The sequence below is a fragment of the Charadrius vociferus genome, unplaced genomic scaffold (assembly GCF_000708025.1).
Source record: "Charadrius vociferus isolate BGI_N301 unplaced genomic scaffold, ASM70802v2 scaffold682, whole genome shotgun sequence".
Taxonomy (NCBI): domain Eukaryota; kingdom Metazoa; phylum Chordata; class Aves; order Charadriiformes; family Charadriidae; genus Charadrius; species Charadrius vociferus.
The window spans coordinates 213,720-235,471 of NW_009647227.1; the positions used below are offsets into that span (position 1 = coordinate 213,720).

Genomic DNA, 21,752 nt, shown 5'->3' on the forward strand with positions numbered 1-21,752 from the left:
GCCGGGTCCGGTGTGAGGGGCTGTGGGGAGGAGGAGGAGGAGGGTCCTCAAAGCGCCGTGTCTCCCGCAGGCAGAGGCGGAGGCGTCTGCCCGCCCTCCCCCAGTGGAGCAACGCTCAGATCTCGGACCATTACAGCACCTGCATCAAGCTCTCCGCCGAGAACGTGAGTGGGCGGCCTACGGGAGGGCTCCTGAGCCCGGCCTCTGCTCGCACCACCGTGAGGGGGCCGTGGTTGCAAAGCCGGGAGGGTTTTTAAACTGCTTGAGCCTTGGCTAGGCCGTTATTCTTTTTCTGAGCCCTCTGAGGCACGTCCCTGATTCAACACACATCCCTCATCCGACACACGTCCCTCATCCGAGTCACGTCCAGATCTGGGCTTCTGTTGCTGCCTTTCCCAGCAGTAACAAAGTAGGATGTGATGCGGACGCATCATAGAATCGCCTCGGTTGAAAGGGACCTTTAAGATCATTAAGTCCAACCATTAACCTAACACTGCCAAAACCACCACTAAACCACGTCCCTCAGCACCATATCTGCGCTGCTTGTAAATACCTCCAGGGATGGCAACTCCACCACTTCCCTGGGCAGCCTATTCCAATGCTTGACGGCCCTTTTGGCAAAGAATTTTTTCCTAATATCCATCCTATCCTGTAAATACCCCGTGGGATGAGGGTTCAGACAGTTTTGACAGGTGCCATTTGCCGGGGGATCAGTTCTGAGCCATCTGCTGTGTTTCAGAAAATCACCACGAAGAATGCCTTTGGCTTACACCTGATAGACTATATGACCGAGATCCTGAAAGAGAAGGAATCTGAACTCACTAACTTCAAGGTGAGAGGAATCGCTGTGGGGTCATGGTGGTGCTTTGTTTCCGACTGGCATTTAGCCTGAGGTTTAATGACTAACAAACCTCAAATAATGATAAGGTAACTGAGCTGGTTATTTCCACTAAAAATATCTGGTAGAGGCAGCACAGTCACTTTTTGCAGAAGCTTACAGTGTTGAATGCTTTCGTATCACAGAAACTAAAGGCCGAATTCTTTCAGTTATGGTCCTTCAAAAGGAAAGCTTGTTTAAAAGCAAGACTTGCGAGGCTTCTGAGGTAAATATTGAGTGTTACAACCAGTAACAATACAGCACTGTAAAAGAAAGGAAGTTAGTGTGGCTAACTCCCAGACTATTTTTGATCCGGGATGGATCAGAATAAGAACTTGCCAGGGCAAAGACTTACTCGTTGTAATAGTTTACTGATGCTAGGAGGGAATTCTTGGATGAATGAACAAATGAACGTGGCCCCGAGGAACCTCTGAGCTAGCTGTCTTATGGTTGATGACACTGAGGAAGGGATGGGAAACAGTGCACGGGTTTTCAGTGGGTGATCCTTCACCTTCCTGGGGGCATCCGTGGTTGAAAAGGGCACTTGGCATCTTCTGTGCTTCACCTCTTTTGACTTTGTAATTTGAGAAAATACAATGATACCAAGAGGATGACCCAAAAGAAGGCATGAAGGAGAGGTGGAGGAGAGAAGTCTTTTGGTAGATACAAATTTGCACCCTTCTGCTTGTCCCTGCTGCATAATCTTGGCAACTTTTACGTATCTTCTGTGTGATCCCTTCCAAAAAACCTGATAAAGAAACCTATAGGCTCTGCCAGGGAAGATACATCTTGACCCATGCTGTGCACCCAGGTCTCCAGTGGGTTTCAGAATAAGTCCTTTTCCAGTTTTTCATAATTTTGCTTGTAATACAGAGCATTCAGAAATTCAGGTCTGCAGCTTGTCTTCTGTGTTTGCATCTTCTAGATGAGACTTTTTCATTTCTAACTAAAAATTGCGTCCTTTGTTCCTCCTGTCAGATAGCAGCTGGCACGCTTGATGCCAGCGCGAAGATCTATGCCGTGCGTGTGGATGCGGTCCATGCAGATGCCTACAAAGTTCTTGGAGGCTTGGGCAAGGACTCGTCACCTAAGAAAAACGTGGATGGCCCAGAAGGAGGTGTGCCATTCACTCATTTTCTGTTAAGCCGTTCCCGTTCCACCTGTGTGTCAGAGAACTTACACAGCACCTGTGAATTTTGAAGCACTTTGTATATCTAGGAGAGTACCAATACCTTTATTTTTCAAGGGCTGGGAAAACCTGAATTAGTTTGCCTGGGCATTGAGCATAGAACCATAGAATGGTTTGTGTTGGAAGGGACCTTGAAGATCATCCCGTGCCCCCCCCTGCCCTGGGCAGGGCCACCTCCCCCCAGCCCAGGTTGCTCCAAGCCCCGTCCAACCTGGCCTTGAACACCTCCAGGGATGGGGCAGCCACAGCTTCTCGGGGCAACCTGCCCCAGGGGCTGACCACCTGCACAACAAATAATTGCTTCCTAATATCTCATCTAAATGTACCTTCTTCCAGTTTAAAGCCATTCCCCCTCGTCCTATCCCCCTACATGCCCTTGTAAAAAGTCCCTCCCCAGCTCTCCTGGAGCCCCTTTAGGTACTGGAAGGCCGCAACAAGGTCTCCAAGCCGGGAGGGTTGGGATGAGAACCTGAATCTGTTGCGGTTTGGCCCGTCAGATTTGTATGCAAAGCAAATGTGGCCTAATCTGAAACATTAAGAATGAAGTGCCTCGCTCTTTCCTGTCCTTTGCTTTGAAACAAAAACGTGATGTTAAGGTAAAACAGACTCAATAAAAAGAAATGCAGCATCCAGCCAATGAAACATTGGTGGTTCATGCTAATAGATACCTAATTGGGTAACTTCATGCTCACTGGGTTTCTGTGTGTTTGTTGTACAAACTGAAGTAAAAGTTGTGCTGTCCCTCCGTAGGGTATTTTAGCAAGTTTTCTAAGTGTAACTTGTTCTTCTTTTCCTTTAGAAGACAGTCCAGCTCCTGAGGTAGGGTATTTTAGCAAGTTGAAGTAAAAGTTGTGCTGTCCCTCCGTAGGGTATTTTAGCAAGTTTTCTAAGTGTAACTTGTTCTTCTTTTCCTTTAGAAGACAGTCCAGCTCCTGAGGCTGTCAAGAGAGTTCAGACAAAGAAAAAGTACTCATTCAAAACCATCGAGCAGAACTTGAATAACATCAATGTGTCGGAGGCTAATCGCAGATGTGAGGTGGGTGGAGGGGGGCTGCTGTAGCAGCTGCGTTCTGGTGGAGGAGAGGAGATGTCGCCTCATCTTTCTCATTTCTATTGTTTTCCTTATTGTGCATTCCTCTTTTGGGCTCTAACGTTCATACACACATCTGTGAATTCTGCTATTATAGCAAGATTGTTCCTAGTCACGTATATTCTTCCTGTGTGAGGCAGCTGCGAGAGCTCTCTCCTCACTAAAAAAGATGTGTCGGTCATTCTCCCTTCAGATCTGTACTTAAAAGTCTCCTGCAGAGACCTGCTTCACCCCCTCCATTTACTCCATTCCTTGATTCTCTGCTTCCTTCCACACCTGTAGATGGATCCCATGTTCCAGAAAACAGCCGCATTTTTTGATGAATGCAGCACAGCTGGCATTTTCCTCACCGGGCTGCGTACCCAAAGCTGCCACAGCGAGCTCCTCTTTGACTCGAAGATCGTGCCTCTCCCTTCTTCAGAGACCCTCACGCTGCCAAACTCTGATCCTGTGAAAGTGATGAATTTAAAGCGTGAGTGCCGGTAACTGCTAAGCGAACGGGCCCATCCAGACCTTTCGATCCTTTTCATCTCCCAAGCATGTTTATTCTAGTCTCAGCCAGCTTGATTTGCACTTTTGTTCACTGCTTGGCTACTCTGTGGCACCATTGCTCTGCTCCTGATCAACTTGAGACTGGAAAAACACGACCTTTGTAGGTTTTAGATCACTATGTGTAGCTTAGCAGACCTGTCACACAGCACGTATACATGGTCTGAGCTGTGCAGCAGTTGAAATTAGTGTGCTCCAGGTTAAGGACTGACCTTCTCAGAGTGTTTTGAGCCTGCATGTACTACAGGCTCTGATAAGATTCCCAGTGTTGTGCCCATTCTCGAGTTAGGGTAGCAACTGAACTCTCCCTTTCTGCTGAGAAATGAGCCTGACTGCTTTTGCAGTGAGCCCTGCACTGCCCTACATGCAAGAAGGGCTGCCTATGTTTGTGGCTTTAAGAATGATTTAATGCCTGGCACTTGTTTTAGCTGCTGGTTGCTTCATCCTATATCTAATCTCTCCCCCCTTGCTCTCTTTGTCTCTAGTCCTACTAGAGCAGTGCATTGAAAAACGCCCCATCTGCTCTTCGCTGGCTGGTTTCCAGTTTACAAAGTGGGATGCTGAATCCCACGATGAGGTACGTTTGTTAGCTCTGTGCCAGGTGGGATACTTGAGCCGGGTGGGATACTCGAGCTGTATTCTCCGCTCACCTCCAAAGCAATCTCTGAGATGCGCAGGGCAGTGGATTGTTGTGCTGTATTTTTTTTTTCTTGAGTGCTTTCTTCTCCTACAGTCAGTGTCAGCCCTGTTGGATAAATTTAGGAAGAGCGACCATGTGTTCGATATCAATGCGGAGATGGAGAGCGATGTGGAAGACTGTGTTCCCACCCTGCCAGATGACGACTTCAATTCTGACTCCCCCAGGAGTACAGCAGCAGGCAAGATTGGGGAATTCACAGAAAACCTCAACTCCTTTGGAATAGTCCACCAGAGCAAGAGGTAATTAGTCACTGAAAAGCTACAGCTTAGCTTTGATAGCAAGCAACAACTTCTAGCAACTGGCTGGGGAATCTTTAGTTTACTTTGTACACGTTTCCCATCCAGCTGTAGCTTGCTTTCTGCTCAAGTTTTGGGTACGTCCAGGAATGCATTACAGTTTTATCTCTACCCACCAAGAGGACCTTTTCATGTAGTCACACTTCCCTGGAGTATTTGCTTGTCTGCTCACTCTGTTCCCCGGTTTCCAGCTTGCCCTTTGGCAAATCCACCTGTGTTTTTGTAGCAGCCTCACGAACTCCAGACAGAGCAACACCCCCAGTACCCTACACTGATTAAAGAGCAGGAGTCCTGCACACGTGCCGGCAGACGGAGCAGGCGATGTCTGTACAAAGTCGATCTGGATGTTAAATGCCCGCTCAGGCCTCGTGTGTACCAAAGGAATGATTTCACTGAGCAGCATGTGTGCTTTTCCCAGAACTGATGCGGTTCCTTTTGGAGGGGGAGACATCAGCACCATGTGCCTTCATCTCTCCGTGAAACCAGGGGAATATTCCTACTTCAGTCCCCGAACTCTGTCCATGTGGGCCGGCCCAGAGCACTGGCGTTTCAAACCTCGACACAAACGTATGTATTTAGAGATGGCAGCTCGTACAGTACACGTGCAGCTACTGCCGGGTCCTGCTTACCTGTGGAGATGGGTGGCACCTGAGTCGCAAAGCAGGGACAGTAAAGAAGGGGACGAGCCTGCGTGGCTCTTTTCTAGCCAGCTGGGAAGCAGTACTGAGTTCGGACAGTAGGAAGGCTCTCAGTCACATGCGGATCCTTTGGTGTCTAACGCATTCTCTATTGTTTTTGTTTGTTAACAATGCTCAGTGTTGACGGGGTGTCTCTCACTGCAGCAGTAGGAGATACTAGCACTAATACAGCTCTGGCTGTTGTTTCCAACCTTCTGCATTAAAACTGAAGATTAAATTACACTTTCAGCTTCTATAAAAAGATACTGATCTCTTTAAAACATGAAGCTGAAAACAACACCTATTGCTTTCCTGTAACAAAGGGAAAAGCCCTTGTAGGTGACCTTTCTGTGTGGAGCAGATGCTCAAGTTAGGAATGAGCTTCTTGTCCTTACTCTGTCACAAAGCACTGACAGTTTCCTTCCTTTCTGCAGCAGATGCCGACTCTGAAAAAGAGACCAAGAAAAGGAGCGTAAAGAAAGCATTTGAAATGAACTTTGATGAGGATATTGACTTTGAGGCATATTTCCGTAAGACCAAAGTACGTGCTGAGTTTCTGCCTCTCTCTGCTTTCTCTTTTGTCATATCGGTGTGTCTTGAAACTCTCGTCTGCAAGTGGCTCATCTCATGCTCCTGTGAAACTGGCTCTGGAAATCCAACATAATGCGTGTTCCTTGGTGCAGGGTCTTCTGGCTCCATGTCACGTTACAAGTAGAGAGTTTTACCAAGCTTGGGGTGGAGAATCAGGCTGAATTCTTCCCTCCTTAGACCCTGTTGGTCAGAGAGACCCTGCAGGCGCAGCTGTGTGTCCCAGGGTGCTGCGCAGAACCCACTGGGTGCACTGGCTTGGACCAGTGTGGAACTCCTTTTCGGAGGCATCTCTGAACTTGCACCTTTTCAAAGACCTGTGTTCAAAGCACTTATTTGTGCCTTATTCTTCCGAGCAGTGGGTAGCTCATAGGTAATGGTATTTATTACCTTCCCCAGGCATCTGTAACTCTAGCCAAATCCATTCTTGAAAGCGAGAATGTGAAGAGCACCACGCTTCCCGCAGACTTCAACTATGACCCCAACAACATTCTCCAGCTGTTCCTCAAACCAGGTCTTAAGGTAAGAGTCTTCTCTAAAAGCCTGTTGGCGATGATTCCATGCACGAAAAAACCCACTGTTCACCAAATGCTCCAAGTCCATCGGGATGTTCCTCGGGGCTGGAGATGGGCCAGCATGTCTCTCACTGAACTGACCTGCTTGCGGATGCCGGAGCAGCTGCGCTTGGCTGTTGTGCTTTACGAAGGGCTTGCTAGAAGGCTGGTATGCGAGGAGGAGGAAGAGGGGAGATGATGAAGGAACAAGGCGCAGGCATTGCTTGGGGAAGTATTTAGGGTTTTTCCTTTCCTGACCCCTGGTCTTGTCTCTGTAGCTCTGCAAGATGTCTGAGCCCGGCAGCTCATTGAATCATGAAGATGAGATCGGCGAGTACGATTACAACAACCCCAATGACACCGCCAATTTCTGTCCTGCGTTGCAGGTAACGGCAACAAGATTTCTTTTTGTTGCCTATATTTGATACGCGATGGAAATAATTTAGGAAGAGTCTTTGTCCTAGGGAGCAAGACTTTTCCTAGGGAAAAAGAATTGGTGCTGCAGATTATGACAAAGCTGTAGGAGCCTCTGCTCTGTCCCCTCACTCTAACGACATCAGCTAAACTCTCTGCCTTTGGTGGTTGCCAGTCAGTTTGCTGCAGAAACTCCATTCCAGCCTTTTCCGTACACATGTGCCCTAAAGTAGGAGCAAATGCCATTGCTCACCTCTGCAGTCGTCTCTCCACAGTGAGATTTGCTCCCAGCTGTTTCGAGCTCCTGTTGAAGCAGATTTTTTCTAAAGCTTTAGCTTTCTGCCAGGCCAGTGCTGCCTCCTGAGTGTGTTTGTGACAAGTCTCAGCTGGTCCCATGCTGGCAGGAGAGCCCTCATCTCTTTTATCTTTCTGTGTAGAACAGTCTTTTGATATTCTGCACTCTATATCTCCCTTGGGTTTAGCCTTGGCTCAGCCTAAGCGCCGTGGGGAGAGGCTGAATGAGAACATGTTCCATGGGGAAGGTGAGCAGGTATTGCCACTCTCCCAAGACGTGGGTGCTCTTGTTATCTGAGTGCAGGACATCTCTGGCTCCTCTAATATGTCTCTGGGTGGCCTCACTGCTGTATCTCTTCTTGATCAGGCTGCAGACAGCGATGATGATGATGACCCCATTCAATTTGTGGGCCAGACGGAGGAGTTCAACCTTACTGCCCACCCTGAGGGTCAAGAGCTCAGGGTTATCGGCGATGTTGATATCACAACGTATGGAGAGCTGAACCTCATTGCAGAGCCCCAGAAGGTAAGGATTTGCATTGTCGCCGAGCTGTGAACTGCTTCCTGGGGAGCTCTGGAGCAAAGCCCCTCAACACCTCAGGTGGTTAGACGTCCTGAAACAGCAGTTTCCATGGGGGAGGATCTCCTGGGTTTGCTACTGGACACTTTATTCCCAGATGAACCCTTGCATAAGAGGAGGGAACTAAAAATCAAAGGTTTAGTAGTAAGCATTCACTGTTGTTCCCAAGGAGAAACATGTTTTGATGATTCCTGTGGTCCTGATTGAGGATAGTGCTCCTGCTTCTGCTCGGTTGCTCTCAACTAACCCTGGACGACTTCTCCTCAGGTCAATAAGATAGCGATGCAGTACGCAAAGACAGCCAAGAAAATGGACATGAAGGGGTTGAAGATAAGCATGTGGGACCTCTTGACTCATGGACACAAGAAAGAAACAGTGGCAGAGGTGAGTGCAGGGTGAGCCAGATACCCCAATAGGCCCGAGGATAAGAGAATGCCCTGCAGGTAACTGTCCTGAACTCCGGCAAAGACAATCTCGGGCAGGTTTAGCAGCAATTCCATTCTAGTGGTCTTGCTCCCGTGGGATGGTTGGCAAGGACAGACCGAGTGAAACTTGCAGTGTTTTTTCTCTGAACACAAGGCTGAATACTGGGGAGCAAAGTCTGTCTCGACAGTGTCTGTCTTTTTGCTAAATAGATGGAAGATGCAGAGAAAGAGGAGGACGTATCAGTGGTAGAAGGAGAGAAGGTCTTCAGCAGCATCACAAAGGAACTGCTTCACAGGTAGAGAGGCCCTAAAAAAGGTTGGACTGAAGCTGGGGGACAGACTTCAGCTACGTTTGGGCAAACGCTGACCCCTCTGTGTCTATTACAACCAGCTAACTGAACCCCAATGGGGAAAAATCTCTTCTCTTGCTCTCTGTGTTTGCCTGGGGGAGCTACAGGTTGCATTCAGCTTGGCAAATTCTTTGCCAGTGGGAGGGAAAAGGTGGAGAAAACCAGATCCCTGGGGAGGAGCTAATCTTTGGTGACCTGGTCATTGCAGGAGTGCTCCATCCGTGAGGTTTCAGTAGACTCCGGCCACCCTGACCTCCTCCCTTCTCTTTTGTAGGCTGCCTTCTGCCATGGCTAAGAATTTGTCTGTCCCTTTAGCCTTCGTCTGCCTCTTGCATTTGGCAAATGAGAAGGTAAGCGCAGCGTGCACACCGGGGACGTGGTTGGAGCAGCGGGTGTATCGCGCAGTGAAAACCAGTGGGAGCAGAGCTGTTCTTGCTACCTCTGGACTTCTCCACTCAAGTCCTAGTTTCGTGCTTACAGTGAACATAAATCAGGCTGATGCGCTGGGAACAACAGCCCGTGGTTAAGCACTCGCAGCATTTCCAGTCTAATGCTGTCTGGCCTTCCTTGTCCTTGGGTCTGGCAGCACTCCGTTGTTCAGTGTCATTCTGAGCATTGTGGGTCTTTCAGGCTCTGAAGCAACAGCTGATGGGAAGCCTTGGTCTTGCGTGCGCCAATGCTGATAGAAGGGGCTGGGGCTGTTAGAACCTTTGTGTGGGTGTTTTGGGTTTTTTTATGCCAGACTCAGAAGGGAAGAGCCTGGCTTTGTCAAAATTCACTTTTCTGTTCCCAGAATCTGAAGCTGGAGGGCACAGAGGACCTGTCTGATGTCCTAGTGAAACAAGGCAACTGAGCCCTGTGCGAAGCAGACCATCGGGGCTGACCCACGGGACAGAGCTCAGCTTCGCAGCTGACCAGCGCTCGCTCTGGACTTAGCAGTGGCAGATTTTTCTCCTCCCAGCACCGCTGCTGAGAAATCCCGCTGGTCTCTGCGCCTCCGGAAAACTTTTAAATCAAGGATGTCCCACCTAAACATAGGACACGTACAGATGGACGGTTGCAGCTCAGCCTGCCATCTTTGACCCATCGGCTCTTTCCTGGGTCGTGGAGTTCCTCCATTTACTGTGAACCGTCAGTGCCTGCGAGTACGCGTCTCCTCTGTGTGTCACCCACTGTCTGCCTGTAATTCCCAGTATGCGGACTGACTGTTACTCCCGTCTCCAGTTCCTCCTGTAGTCCTGTTCATCCCCTGAAATGATTTACCTTTTATACTGAGCTTAAAGATAATAAATTGCTACAGACTTTGTAGATGGGCCTTCGAGATGGGGAAGGAGGAGCCTCCAAAACAGGAGAGGTTAAAACAACACGGCTGTCAGGGAGCAGCGAGAGCAGGACTGCTCCCTACAGAAAGGTGAGCCTGGAGCCGTGGGGGATCGGACAGCCGGAGCATCATCCGTCCTCCCGTGCCTGAATGATGCGAGCAGGACCAACCTGCAGATGGCGGCCAGGTTCGACCAAGAGTTGCGATCACCAAGCAAGTTCATGGTGCTAAGGCAGGTCCAGGATGAAGCCGAGAAGTCAGTCTGCAGGTCAGGATTGGGTCCAAAGCAATGAGGCAGGGAGACCAGTGCTCCCAGCGCAGCTCAGGCAGGGACGGAAGCCCTTGAGCTGAGCTTCAGTGGAGCTCCTGGGCCATGGATGTGGGTCAAGGCCCCTGGTGAGGCTGGTCAAGGCCGTTAGGGCTTATTAATGACCTCAGGGCCCTGACGAGGTGGGTGCTGCTCTGTGCAGGGTGGTGGAGCCTAGACCTGGCTCCAGTGCTGGCCCTGTGCTGCCACCTCTGCCCCCGAGGGCACCTCTGGGCCGGAGGCTGGGAATGGGACCCCCATCCCGGAGATCTGGCCTGAGAGCGCAGGTTGGAGACGCAGGATGGGCGCAAGATGAGGGGTTTGAAGTAAAATAGTCACAAACAGGGACTTTCTTCAAGAAAATATGTATTTATTTCCTTGAGCTGCGATTCAGCTGAGGGGAGATCCGCACGGGATGCGCCACCAACCCCCCTGTGCCCACAGCTTCGAGACCAGTAGGGTGACTTCCCCAAGGGGCTTCTGGGGCCGTTCAGGGTGGCAGCACCTGTGTCACCCCAGTCCTTCCAGCACGGTGAGGGTGGGCTTGAACACACCCACGCCTGCTTCCCCAAGATCCATACCGCATCCCTGGGGCTACTGCCCCTCACCGGTGCATTGAGATCCTTCAGTCCCACCTCCCAGAAGAGCCATGGAACCGGTCCCCGGGCAGCCACGTGCCTCTCACTCCCCAGTAATCCCCACTGTAGTGTCAGGAGGGGAAGTGGAAGCAGCGGGTGATCTTGTTATGCTGTGGGCGCCGTGCAGCCCTCCTCGCCACTGCACCGGCAGTGAGTTCCCCAGTTCCTCCTCCAACATCTGGAGGAGAGAAGCAGTGGTGCCACGGCCTGTGCCTCACGCTGCAAGGGCTTGCGGTGGGGCGAGCGGCCCTCCATCGCATCCCGTGAGCTGGGCCGAGACTGGGAGGAGATGCTTTGGGCTGCGGGACCACTCACCTCCTTGCGGGCAGCCAGTCGTTGCTTCCACTCGCTGAGCTCCATGGCGTGCTCCTGGTCCAACCGCCCCAGCTGCCGCCTCTCCTGCTCTGCCAAGAGGTTCATCTTCTCCCCCTGGGAGAGGGGAGGGGGAAACGGGAAGGAAAATGCTCGAGGAGAGGTAGCAGGGGTGCGGGAAGCCCCCACCAGGGTGGACAGTTTTACGGTGGTCCCCGGTACCTGCATCTGCTCCAGCTCTGCCAGGCTCTCAGCCTGCCGCTGCTGCAGCTGCTGCAACTGCTGCGCCTGCTGCTCCTGCTGCTGCTGCACCTCCGCTCGCTGCCGCTTCTCCTCCTGCTGCGCGAACTGCGGCGGGGGACAGCTCGCGTCACCCTCCCTTTCCCCAAAAGCCATCGCTTACAGCTTTTCGGGGACTTTGTCCATATTTTTTACCGGGGAACCTCGTTGGCCCTGGACAGGTCCTCGTACCTGCTTGGCCTTCTCCCTCTGCTTGGCCCCGTGAGCCTCCTGCATCTTCAGGTTGTCCTTGAAGAGGGCCAGGCGGGTTTTGGCGTCGCAACGCTGGCTTTTCAGCAGCTGAGCCTTCTCCTGCGCTTGCTGGCTCCTCAGATCCTCCAGCAAGAGCTGGTGGAAGCGGTTCATCCTCTCCGTCTCCTGAGAAAGGGGCAGGAGGGTGAGGCAGGAGAGGGGTGAGGAGCCCCCAGAGCTGGGGGACCATCGCCGGGTGGTTCCCACCTCACCTTCTCATGGCGCTTGCGGAGCTGCTGCCTCTGCAACGCGTGCTGCTCCTTCACCTGCTGCCTGAAGAGCTGGTACTTCTCCTGCAGGTGCCCCTGCTCCATGTTCCACACCACCGACTCGCGGGCTGCCGGGCAGGACCACAGCACCGTGACCACCTCCAAACCCACCCCCCCAGCCAGACCTGCTCCCCTCCCCAAGAACCCTCCATCCTCTTCCTCCCAGCCCGGTGCACCTCTCCGGAGGCTGTGGATCTTGCTGATGCACTCCCAGTCGATGGACGTCATCTTCTTCTTGTGCTCCTGGACGATCCTCTGCAGGGCTGCGTTGAGTTCCTCCTGCTGCTGCTGCAGGAACCGCTGCTCCTGCGGTGAGCAACGGAGGGGCTCGGTCCCAGCACCCAGGGGAGATGGTCCCCAGGCTCCTGGTGGCACGGCTGGGGGAGCCAGCACTGCCCTGGACCCTCACCTCTCTCCTATAGCCCTTCAGTTCTTGCATCCTCCTCCCACAGTCCTTCTCCTGGAGGGACTTGAGGCGCTTGGCCTCGTCTCGCAGCCTCGCCGTGTACTCGAGCTCCTGACGCTCCTTCAGCTGCCGGTACCGCCGCTCCGAGCTCTCCACCTCCCGGTCATAAAACTCCTTCTTGCTCTGCCGTGTAGATATGGTTAACAGGGCTGCAAGGACCAGAAGTGGCCACCAAAGCAACCAAACCTCCCCCAGACCCCAGCATCTCCCTCAGTGGGACACCAGCGCCCCCTTGCAAGTGTCCCTCTCTGACCATATCATGGCACCAAGGGAGCACGGTCCGGTTACCGTCATCTCCTGCTCGATGTGACGAAACATCTGCTCCCGCTGCTGGTGAAACTTCTGCTCCAGCTGGCTCTGAGCTCGCTGCTCTTCCTTCTGCAGCACTCGCAGCTCGCGGAGCTCCTGGCGCCTACAGGTTTGGGGAATCGGGGTGAGAGGGGGCCCGAAGGTGACCCTGGAGGTACCTCTCTCTCCCAGCATGGCTGACTTGTAGGTGGCTAAAGGAAGAGAGCCGCTCGGCCCTGGGGCAACATCATGGAGAAGACTTTCTCCAGCAAGAAGGAAGATGGAATACCGGTTGGGTCCATGCCGGCCACACTTCCAAGTTCAGCTGATATTGCTGACCCTCCACCTCCCCTTTCATCCTTTCCTGCCCTCCTTGCGTGACGTGAGAGCTTATGGGAGAAGGTCTTCCCCTCTTCTTTCCTTAAGCTGGCTGCTGGACACACCAGATATGGGGCTGGGCAACATTTTTGGCTCCTTGTGTGTCCCTGCTGCACAGCCCTGAGGATGCAGGGAAGGGCTTGCTCATGTTCTCCTGCTGGAGGAGACCCTGGCCGGGGAGGCAGATGGGTTTTCCAAGCCTGGAGTTCAAGCACTTGTGCTTTGCACAGAGCCCCACAGACCCATCCTCCCTCCTGCATCCTCTCCCCTTCACCCCTGGTCCTCCTTGTCCACAAACGGATGGGAGATGCCTGGTGGCCCCTCCACTACCAGCATCACTCACCGAGCCGAGCGCACCATCTCATCCCTCGCCCCAGCTTTGCCCACGGTCCTGGCGGTCGTCACGCTCACCTCCTCCCCATCCACGACAAACCTCCGGGTTTTCTTCACCGTCCTTTGGAGTGAGGCAGGTTCCTGTGACCAGGACCAACGGTTTGAGCTCAGATGGCCCAAAACTACGTAAACCCAACATGAGAGCCCATGCAAGGGGGAAGGGACAGCTTCACATGGCCACGTTACCTGCAAGGTTCTCACCTGCTGGGCTTCCCTGGCAGAGGGGAAATGCTGCGCTGCTGCAGGGAGGGCGCTTGGACCTTGTACATCTGCAGGGTTTTCCACAGGGGATGACTCCTCTCCTTGCTTTGACGTGCTGGACGGATCTGGTGGGTTCCCTGCTTCCCATGCTGCCCGCGCCTGGGAAGATGTACGGACACGGGCAGCATCAAAGCTCACAGTCTTTGTGGCCTCTGGATGTTCACCAAGGGCCTGCTGGGGCTCTGGCACTGCTCCGTGACCCTCCAAGCTACCCATCTCCTCTCCAGGTCCGTCCCTTGATGGCCATTCAGGAGCTGGAGCAGCCTGCACCCCATCTTCTCCAAGCTCTCCATCATTTCCATCTTGCTCTTTCCAGACATTCCCATGAGTAGGTTCTGGCTGGTTGTCTCTGGGGCTGTTTTCTGCTTTCTCTTCTGTTTCTTCTTCCACAGGCTCTGGGATCTCCATGGGTGATGAATCCTCTGCTGAATTTTGAGCCTCCTCACTTGCAGGTCCTTCTCCTGCACATGCTGCAGAAGCTGCCTCCGGTTCCTCTCCTGCCAGCACCACTTTCCCCAGGCTGGCTGCATCTCCTGCTGGGTCACGGTCTCCAATCAAAGACCCTTTTACAACATCGTCTTCCAGTTTCACTTCTGCTGGCACCAGGGCTTCCTCAGGAGAAGTTTCCACTTCAGTTTCAGCGTTATCTGTGGCTTCCTCCTCATTCCTCCCCACCTCCGACTCAACCAGGTCCAAGGGGTCACACACGGCTGAGTTTCTCTCCCCATTGTTCCTCTCTCCAGCCTCTCCCAGACCAGCTGGGGGCTCCTGCCACTCTCTGAGAACATCTGACCCCACCACTATCTCCTCCATCACATTGGGCATCAGTGATTCTTCACCCCGTGACACCCGCTCCTCCACCAGCTCAGTCTCCCCAACACCCTCAGGTCCCATGGGCGCCCTCCCTGTTCCACCACCATCCTTCCTAAGGCCATCTTCAGCCCCAGTGGAGGCAACCTGAGCCCGCAGGTCTAGCAACGACCGAGTAACCCGGTGCTGATGCTCTGTCAGTGACTTGAAGCTCTGGCTTTTGGTCCCCATGGTCCACAGGTCCAGGGCGGCCACCAGCTGCCCCATGGCTGTGCCTCTGCGCCAGTCCTCGTCCATGGGTGCAGACAAGGCCAGCGAGTTACGAGTAGGGTCTCTGAGTGACTCCTTTTTTGTGTCACTTTTGGGAGTCGGAACGGGGCTCGGTTGGGCTGCAAGCTGTCCCTCCACGGGTGTTTCGGCCACCGGTGACAAGTCAGCATGTTGGCTTTCCTCTTGGGGGTCTACCTTGAGTCCAACCTGCTCTTGCAGTTCAGCAAGATCTCCTGCCCGCTGTGGCCCCGAGGGGACCTCGGCCACGTTGCAGGGAGTCCCCACAGGGCTGGTCTCCTCCTCGTGACACCCTTGAACTTCTCCTGACTCTGCTGGGACTGAGGTTCCTTGAGGAGCATCCAGCGCCGCCATCTCCAACCCACTCAGCTCTGCCCTGTGCTGCTCCTTAGCTGTTTCTTGGGACTTCATCCCTCCAAAAAAAGACCTGCGCCTCATCAGCTTCAGAAACTCAGATGACCTCTTCACAGGGAGCCTCATGGAGCCCACGGGCTCAGGTGAGGACCTCCTCCTCATTTGCTTTAAGAAGTCGGATGCTTTCTTGGTCCTGGGCTCTGCCACCGCCTGGATGTCGGACGGGATGCCCAGCTCCTCACCAACTCTCCCCAACTCTCCATCGGGGGGCTGATGCTCCAGTAGACCCTCCGGGGTTGCGGGGCAGGAGGACTCTCCATGCTCCTGCTCAGGCTGCAGGGTAGACCATAAAGGAAGAGATGAAGCTCAACAAACTCGTGGAAAAGATTGGAGGGATCTTCACCCCCAACCGGCCGCTACTCACGCACCAAAGGGACCGGACCTTCCTCCTCATCCTCTTCCTCCAGCACATCAGCCCGGGCTTCAGCCACCAGCTCCCGGAGTGGCCGCTTGTCGGAGATGCCTGCCACGAAGGGGTGCTGGGTGGGAGTGAGGGAGGTGAGCGAAGCCAGCACCAGGGATGGGTCCCACCACCCTGGGCAGGTGGCAATGGGTGCTACCCACCTGCAGGAGCTGGCTGGCCGACCACCGCGCCTCGGGGCTCTTCTCCAAGGATTTCCTCAGGAAGTCCTTGAAGTCTTCAGACCTGTGGAATGGTCCCCATGAGCACGGGGCCAGAAGCTCCCTGTCACCCCCACTGTGGACCCCACAGACCTCGGGGTGATGCTAGGGACACCCAGGCACCTGCTAGAACCTTGGCAGGTGGTCCCCACCCCCATGCTGCCCACCAGTGACACCTTCATCACACCTACCATCACACCAGCAAAGGTGATGTGATGGGAAACCCATGGTGCCACCTCTGGAGCTGGGTTTGGAGGAATTACGACCCACATCACAAGAGTCCACCACAGCTCCCCAGACACGGCTTTGAGCAGGAGCTGCTCCATGGGAGAGCTTCTCCCACCGTCACCAACGCTGGAATGACTTCTCCCCACTGGGACTCACCACCTCGTGGGGTGACGCAAGGTGGGCGGTTGGGACTTGGTGATCTTCAGCAGCACCCGGAGAGGGTTCAGCTCATGGTAGGGGGGCTCCATCTCGGCCATCTCGATCAACGTGATGCCCAGTGACCAGATGTCAGCCTTGTAGCCGTAGGGGCTCTCCTTGGATGTCTCACACTGCACCACCTCCGGGGCCATCCTGTGCATGGGACAGAGGGGAAGAGGTCCAGCCTGCCCCAGGCCGGAGGTTGGTTTCTCCCCCTGAAACCAAACCCAGGTGCCATCTTCTCTGGAGACAACTCTACAGGCAGAAGAAGTGAGATTTGACCCCAACTCTTCCAACGCTCCCCCAGGAGGGTCTGCACCCACCAGGACCCCACGTGTCCTCTCCATACAGAGTCTCCTGCTACTGAGAAGCCCACCCTGGAGCCGGTGTTGGCTGGAAGAGGAAAGATCTGGTTTCCTGAGATGCTCCTGGTGTTGAGGAACCAGTTGTGAGCATCCACAGGAGAAGCAGGACACCCGGGTTCCCCCATCCCACCTTCCTGTGCTCTCAAATCCCACCAGCCCCAGGGATTTCCACCCCACACCTACCAGTACGGGGTGCCGATGAAGGATACCCGGCGCTGGACGGTGCTGGAGTTTTTGGCTGAGACACCAAAATCGGCTGCAGAGCGGAAAGTGGCGGTTAGAGAGGATCCTCGGGGCAAAGCGTCCTTGGGGGTCCCCTCCTGGCCCCCCTCCACCCCACGGGGCCCCGATTCCCCCGGGACTCACCCAGTTTGACGTCCCCGTCGAGGGTGAGCAGGACGTTGCCAGCCTTCACGTCCCTGTGGATGATCTTGCAGCCGTGCAGGTACTGCAGCGCCAGCAGCAGCTGCTTGCAAACCGCTCGGATCTGCTCCTCCGTCAACCCTTTCTCCAGCTCTGCCATTAGCGCAAACGAACCCCCGCCGCTAACGATGCCTCCTGCCCGGCACCACCAGCAAACCCGGGGAGGGGGGAACCCAGAGGAAGATGTGCCCCAACCCATCCTCCCTCCTGGAGGTGCTGCACAAGCCCAGGACGCCCTTCCACGCCGTGAAATTTGGCAATCCCATCCCAAACGCTCCGGTGGCTGCGCGCCAGCCGGAAAAAAAGACATTTATTTACCCAAAATCGCTGCATCCACGGCTCCTCCGGGACAAAACTCCACCAGGATCTGCAGGGAGAGGTTTTCCACCGCCGGTCTGAAAATGTGTCCCCTCCAGACCGAGTTCCCCCAGCCCCAAGATGCCGGTGGGACCCCAGTTGATGCCCGGAGTTGGGGGGGACCGGCACCCTCCGCAGCTCACCCAGAGCTGCCCGTTCCAGTAGAGTGCGTCCAGCAGTTTGGTGATGTTGGGGTGGTCGCAGCAAGCCAAGATCTCAATCTCCACCACGTAGTCCTCCAGCTCCTCCTCGCTCGGGGTCTCGATCACTTTGGCGGCCGCCAACGCTCCCGTCACCTTGTTCTGCGCCTGGGGGGGGAGGAAGAGGTTTCGCGGGGGCTCGTGGGGTACAAACAGAGCAGTCCCCCAATTTCTGGCGAGGGGGAAGCTTGGACTCGTCGCATCCCTCCCCGGGGACAGACATGGGGACCTCACTGTCACCAGAGACAGGAAGGAGAGGGATGTGTGGCCACCCCATGGAGGGCTGATGGTGGCCCTGGTGTGGCCATTGTATCCATCCCGCTGTATCCCAAAACCCTCTGTGTGGGTCCCGGAGCATCCCACTGCATCCCACAACCTTCTGCCCCCACTGTGGCCATGCTACCCAATGTGTGGGTCCCAGAGCATCCCGCTGCATCCCAAAACCTTCTGCCCCTGCTGTGGCCATGCCAGCCTTGGTGTGGATCCCGGAGCACCCCACTGTATCCCAAACCCCTCTGTGTGGGTCCCGGAGCATCCCATTGCATCCCAAACCCCTCTGCGTGGGTCCTGGAGCATCCCGCTGTATCCCAAACCCCTCTGCGTGGGTCCCGGAGCATCCCGCTGTATCCCAAACCCCTCTGCGTGGGTCCCGGAGCATCCCGCTGTATCCCAAACCCCTCTGCGTGGGTCCCGGAGCATCCCGCTGTATCCCAAACCCCTCTGCGTGGGTCCCAGAGCATCCCGCTGTATCCCAAACCCCTCTGTGTGGGTCCCAGAGCATCCCGCTGCATCCCAAAACCTTCTGCCCCTGCTGTGGCCATGCCAGCCTTGGTGTGGATCCCGGAGCACCCCACTGTATCCCAAACCCCTCTGTGTGGGTCCCGGAGCATCCCATTGCATCCCAAACCCCTCTGCGTGGGTCCTGGAGCATCCCGCTGTATCCCAAACCCCTCTGCGTGGGTCCTGGAGCATCCTGCTGTATCCCAAACCCCTCTGTGTGGGTCCCAGAGCATCCCGCTGCATCCCAAAACCTTCTGCCCCTGCTGTGGCCATGCCAGCCTTGGTGTGGATCCCGGAGCACCCCACTGTATCCCAAACCCCTCTGTGTGGGTCCCAGAGCATCCCGCTGCATCCCAAAACCTTCTGCCCCTGCTGTGGCCATGCCAGCCTTGGTGTGGATCCCGGAGCACCCCGCTGTATCCCAAACCCCTCTGCGTGGGTCCCGGAGCATCTCGGGGCATCCCAAAACCTTCTGTCCCCGCTGTGGCCGTGCCACCTTGTGTGTGGGTCCCAGAGCATCCCACTGTATCCCAAACCCTTCTGCCCCTGCTGTGGCCATGCCAGCCTTGGTGTGGATCCCGGCGCCCCCCACTGTATCCCAAATGCTTCTGCGTGCGTTCCGTAGCATCCCGCTGTATCCCATAGCCCTCTGCGTGGGTTCCGGAGCATCCCGCTGAATCCCATAGCCCTCTGCGTGGGTTCCGGAGCATCCCGCTGTATCCCAAACCCCTCTGCGTGGGACCCGGAGCACCCCACTGTATCCCAAATGCTTCTGCGTGGGTTCCGGAGCATCCCGCTGTATCCCAAACCCCTCTGCATGGGTCCCGGAGCATCTCGTGGCATCCCAAAACCTTCTGTCCCCGCTGTGGCCGTGCCACCTTGTGTGTGGGTCCCAGAGCATCCCACTGTATCCCAAACCCTTCTGCCCCTGGTAGGGCCATGCCACCCTCCGTGTGTGTCCCAGAACATCCCGCCGTACCCCAAAAACTCTCCGTCAAGCTACATCCTCCCATGAATGCCATCCAGCTCCCACGGGCACAGCCACAGGGAGCATCGGCACAGGGGCCTCAGCAAACCCACCCCCAAGGACCTTCTTTTGCTGGTTCCACAGCGGAACCCCATCCCACGCGGGACGCCGAGACATTCGGCCATCCCGAAAAAGCCCCGGAGAGAAGAGGGGACGGGTTTGGCCAGAGAAAGCCCAACCGGGCCCGGGACCATCACCGCCGTGCGCCCATCAGCCCCGGTGCCGGAAGGCGGCTGCTGCCGCGGGTCTGAAGAGCGGCGAATTTGGGTTTCCTGTCGCGCTCAGGCTCTGCACAGAGGTTGCAGAGAAAAACATCTCCGTCTCAACCCCATCGCTCCAACCGAGGAGGCAAATGCCCACCGGCAACGTGGCCGGCTCCGGTACCCGGTGGCTCTCCCGGTGCCGAAAGTTGGGGGACATGCTGAGCCAGCCCCAGGCGAGGACGCTGCCATCCTCGACTAGAAATTTGGGGCTGGTTAGAAGCTTTTTCGCTTCTCGCGTGCCGGAAGCTGCACAGTGCGAGGGAGGCAGCACCCAAAAAAGACCCCCCAAAAAAAAAAATAAAAAATTTGCAAAACCCTTGGGGCGCCGGCGGGGTTTTAGGGGGGGGTTCTCCTACCTTGAAGACTTTACCGAAGGCGCCGTCGCCCAGTTCGCCCAGCACCAGCCAGACCTCCTCGGGGTCCACGTCCCTCCTGACATGCTCGTACCGCCTTGGCGGCTTCTTTTTTTCCGAAAAGCCAAAAAGCCGTCGGAGAAAAGCCATGGGGCCACCTCCATGCAGAGAAAAGGGGGCGGCTGAGCTCGAGCTCTTCCACAGAGCACCTTCGCAGCTCTTGTCATTAAATAATTGATGTTACAGACCATTAGAATTAATTCTTTCTCTAGGACAGTTAACGCCACCTTTAATACAACCAGAGAGACTGTCAGTTGGGGAAAGAGAAGTGGATACAGAAGTTGTTCCTTCTTTTTCTGTACTTCTAATGACTGGTTATGAAGGTTGCGTGGCTGTCCATGGGACTGAGAAATTTGAAAAGCCAAATCTTAACTCCTTAATATTGTATGACATCAAGATAACTCTTTTAGCTTTCTAGGCCCATTTATTCCCTCAAAATGAATCAAACACTTCTCCCATTATCTAAATCTCTTATTCTTGAACAGGTTATAGTCAATGAGACTTAACAGTTCTGACAGAGCACTGAGCTTTTTTTTGCCTCTAGCCTGAATCCTGCTCAGCTCAAATGTTTTTCTGTGGTTATGTTTTTTTTCAGTGATGTGTTTTCCAGTGATCTTTAATGACTTAGCTGTTAGATGGGATCAGTTCTGAATTCTACTTTCATTATCATAAAATTGTTTCCATGCTTTCTACAAATATTCAGATTAAACAATGAGATTAAAAAATGCAGGTGTTAACAGGCTAAAATCTTTCTGATCTCCTTGGGGAAAATGCTGATGAAGGCTTGAAACGTGCAAACTAGAATAGTCAGCAAAAGTGCTCTCCATTTTAAAATTCGCACTGCATAGAAAAACATCCACAAATAAGTGTCTGCAACCAACTAGTGAAGAAAGCAGCTATATCACCCAGAAGCAGGCGAGCTCTCTACCAGGGGAAGCTTGATTCCTCTCTACTCACGGCATTTTGTGAGGGGTTTATGAATGCAGGAATCCTGGTCATTCAGCCTCAGCTACAGAATTTCAAGCATTTTACGTAGCGTGGACAAGGCTCCATTTCTGTCCCCCCCCCGTGGGATAACGACCCCTCCTCTCGCCGCAGGTTGTGCCCCAAAGGGCTGTGGGTGCTGTGCTGGTGCTGCCGAATCCGGCGCCGTCCCCAGCGGCTGGGCTTTCATTTTTCGGCTCTTTTCTCTCTTTCTCCTCCTTTTCTATTTTCTCCTTCTCTTTCTTTTCCTTTCCCTTATTTCCCTTTTCCCCTCTCCTCCTTCTCCTTCTCCTTCTCCTTCTCTTTCTCCTTCTCCTTCTCCTTCTCCTTCTCTTTCTCCTTCTCCTTCTCCTTCTCCTTCTCTTTCTCCTTCTCCTTCTCCTTCTCCTTCTCTTTCTCCTTCTCCTTCTCCTTCTCCTTCTCTTTCTCCTTCTCCTTCTCCTTCTCCTTCTCTTTCTCCTTCTCCTTCTCCTTCTCCTTCTCTTTCTCCTTCTCCTTCTCCTTCTCCTTCTCTTTCTCCTTCTCCTTCTCCTTCTCCTTCTCTTTCTCCTTCTCCTTCTCCTTCTCCTTCTCTTTCTCCTTCTCCTTCTCCTTCTCCTTCTTCTCCTTCTCCTTCTCTTCTCCTTCTCCTCCT

At 54.2% G+C, this 21,752-nt stretch overlaps 2 protein-coding genes across 2 annotated transcripts; one reads left to right on the forward strand and one right to left on the reverse strand.

Moving 5' to 3' along the window:
- Positions 1-101: 101 nt before the first annotated feature.
- NCAPH (non-SMC condensin I complex, subunit H) lies at positions 102-9,436 on the forward strand. The gene is made up of 16 exons (XM_009879815.1): positions 102-164; positions 740-832; positions 1,856-1,994; positions 2,984-3,102; positions 3,439-3,628; positions 4,191-4,282; positions 4,439-4,644; positions 5,120-5,268; positions 5,813-5,919; positions 6,366-6,488; positions 6,799-6,906; positions 7,596-7,754; positions 8,076-8,192; positions 8,444-8,529; positions 8,858-8,933; positions 9,377-9,436. Exons 2-16 carry the CDS (start codon positions 785-787, stop codon positions 9,434-9,436), a joined length of 1,779 nt encoding a protein of 592 aa, XP_009878117.1. The 5' UTR covers positions 102-164; positions 740-784.
- Positions 9,437-9,481: 45 nt separating this feature from the next.
- Positions 9,482-20,224, reverse strand: LOC104281776 (serine/threonine-protein kinase 10-like). Its single transcript, XM_009879824.1, has 19 exons — positions 20,078-20,224; positions 17,595-17,759; positions 17,413-17,461; positions 17,038-17,187; positions 16,855-16,927; positions 16,265-16,459; positions 15,824-15,905; positions 15,628-15,738; positions 13,886-15,532; positions 13,437-13,567; positions 12,716-12,839; positions 12,371-12,550; positions 12,138-12,267; positions 11,905-12,029; positions 11,633-11,818; positions 11,384-11,509; positions 11,165-11,278; positions 10,075-10,166; positions 9,482-9,611 (listed from the first exon to the last, which is right to left on the reverse strand). Exons 1-19 carry the CDS (start codon positions 20,222-20,224, stop codon positions 9,482-9,484), a joined length of 3,957 nt encoding a protein of 1,318 aa, XP_009878126.1.
- Between the last annotated feature and the right edge of the window lie 1,528 nt (positions 20,225-21,752).

Coding starts and splice junctions, on each gene's coding strand:
- NCAPH (XM_009879815.1), top strand. CDS start 785: ATGACCGAGATCCTGAAAGAGAAGGAATCTGAACTCACTAACTTCAAG. Junction 5,920..6,365: donor CATATTTCCGTAAGACCAAA/GTACGTGCTGAG, acceptor TACCTTCCCCAG/GCATCTGTAACTCTAGCCAA. Junction 6,489..6,798: donor TCCTCAAACCAGGTCTTAAG/GTAAGAGTCTTC, acceptor TTGTCTCTGTAG/CTCTGCAAGATGTCTGAGCC.
- LOC104281776 (XM_009879824.1), bottom strand. CDS start 20,224: ATGGCTTTTCTCCGACGGCTTTTTGGCTTTTCGGAAAAAAAGAAGCCG. Junction 15,906..16,264: donor TTGCGTCACCCCACGAGGTG/GTGAGTCCCAGT, acceptor ACCATTCCACAG/GTCTGAAGACTTCAAGGACT. Junction 10,167..11,164: donor GACTGGCTGCCCGCAAGGAG/GTGAGTGGTCCC, acceptor CCTGACCTGCAG/ACTGACTTCTCGGCTTCATC.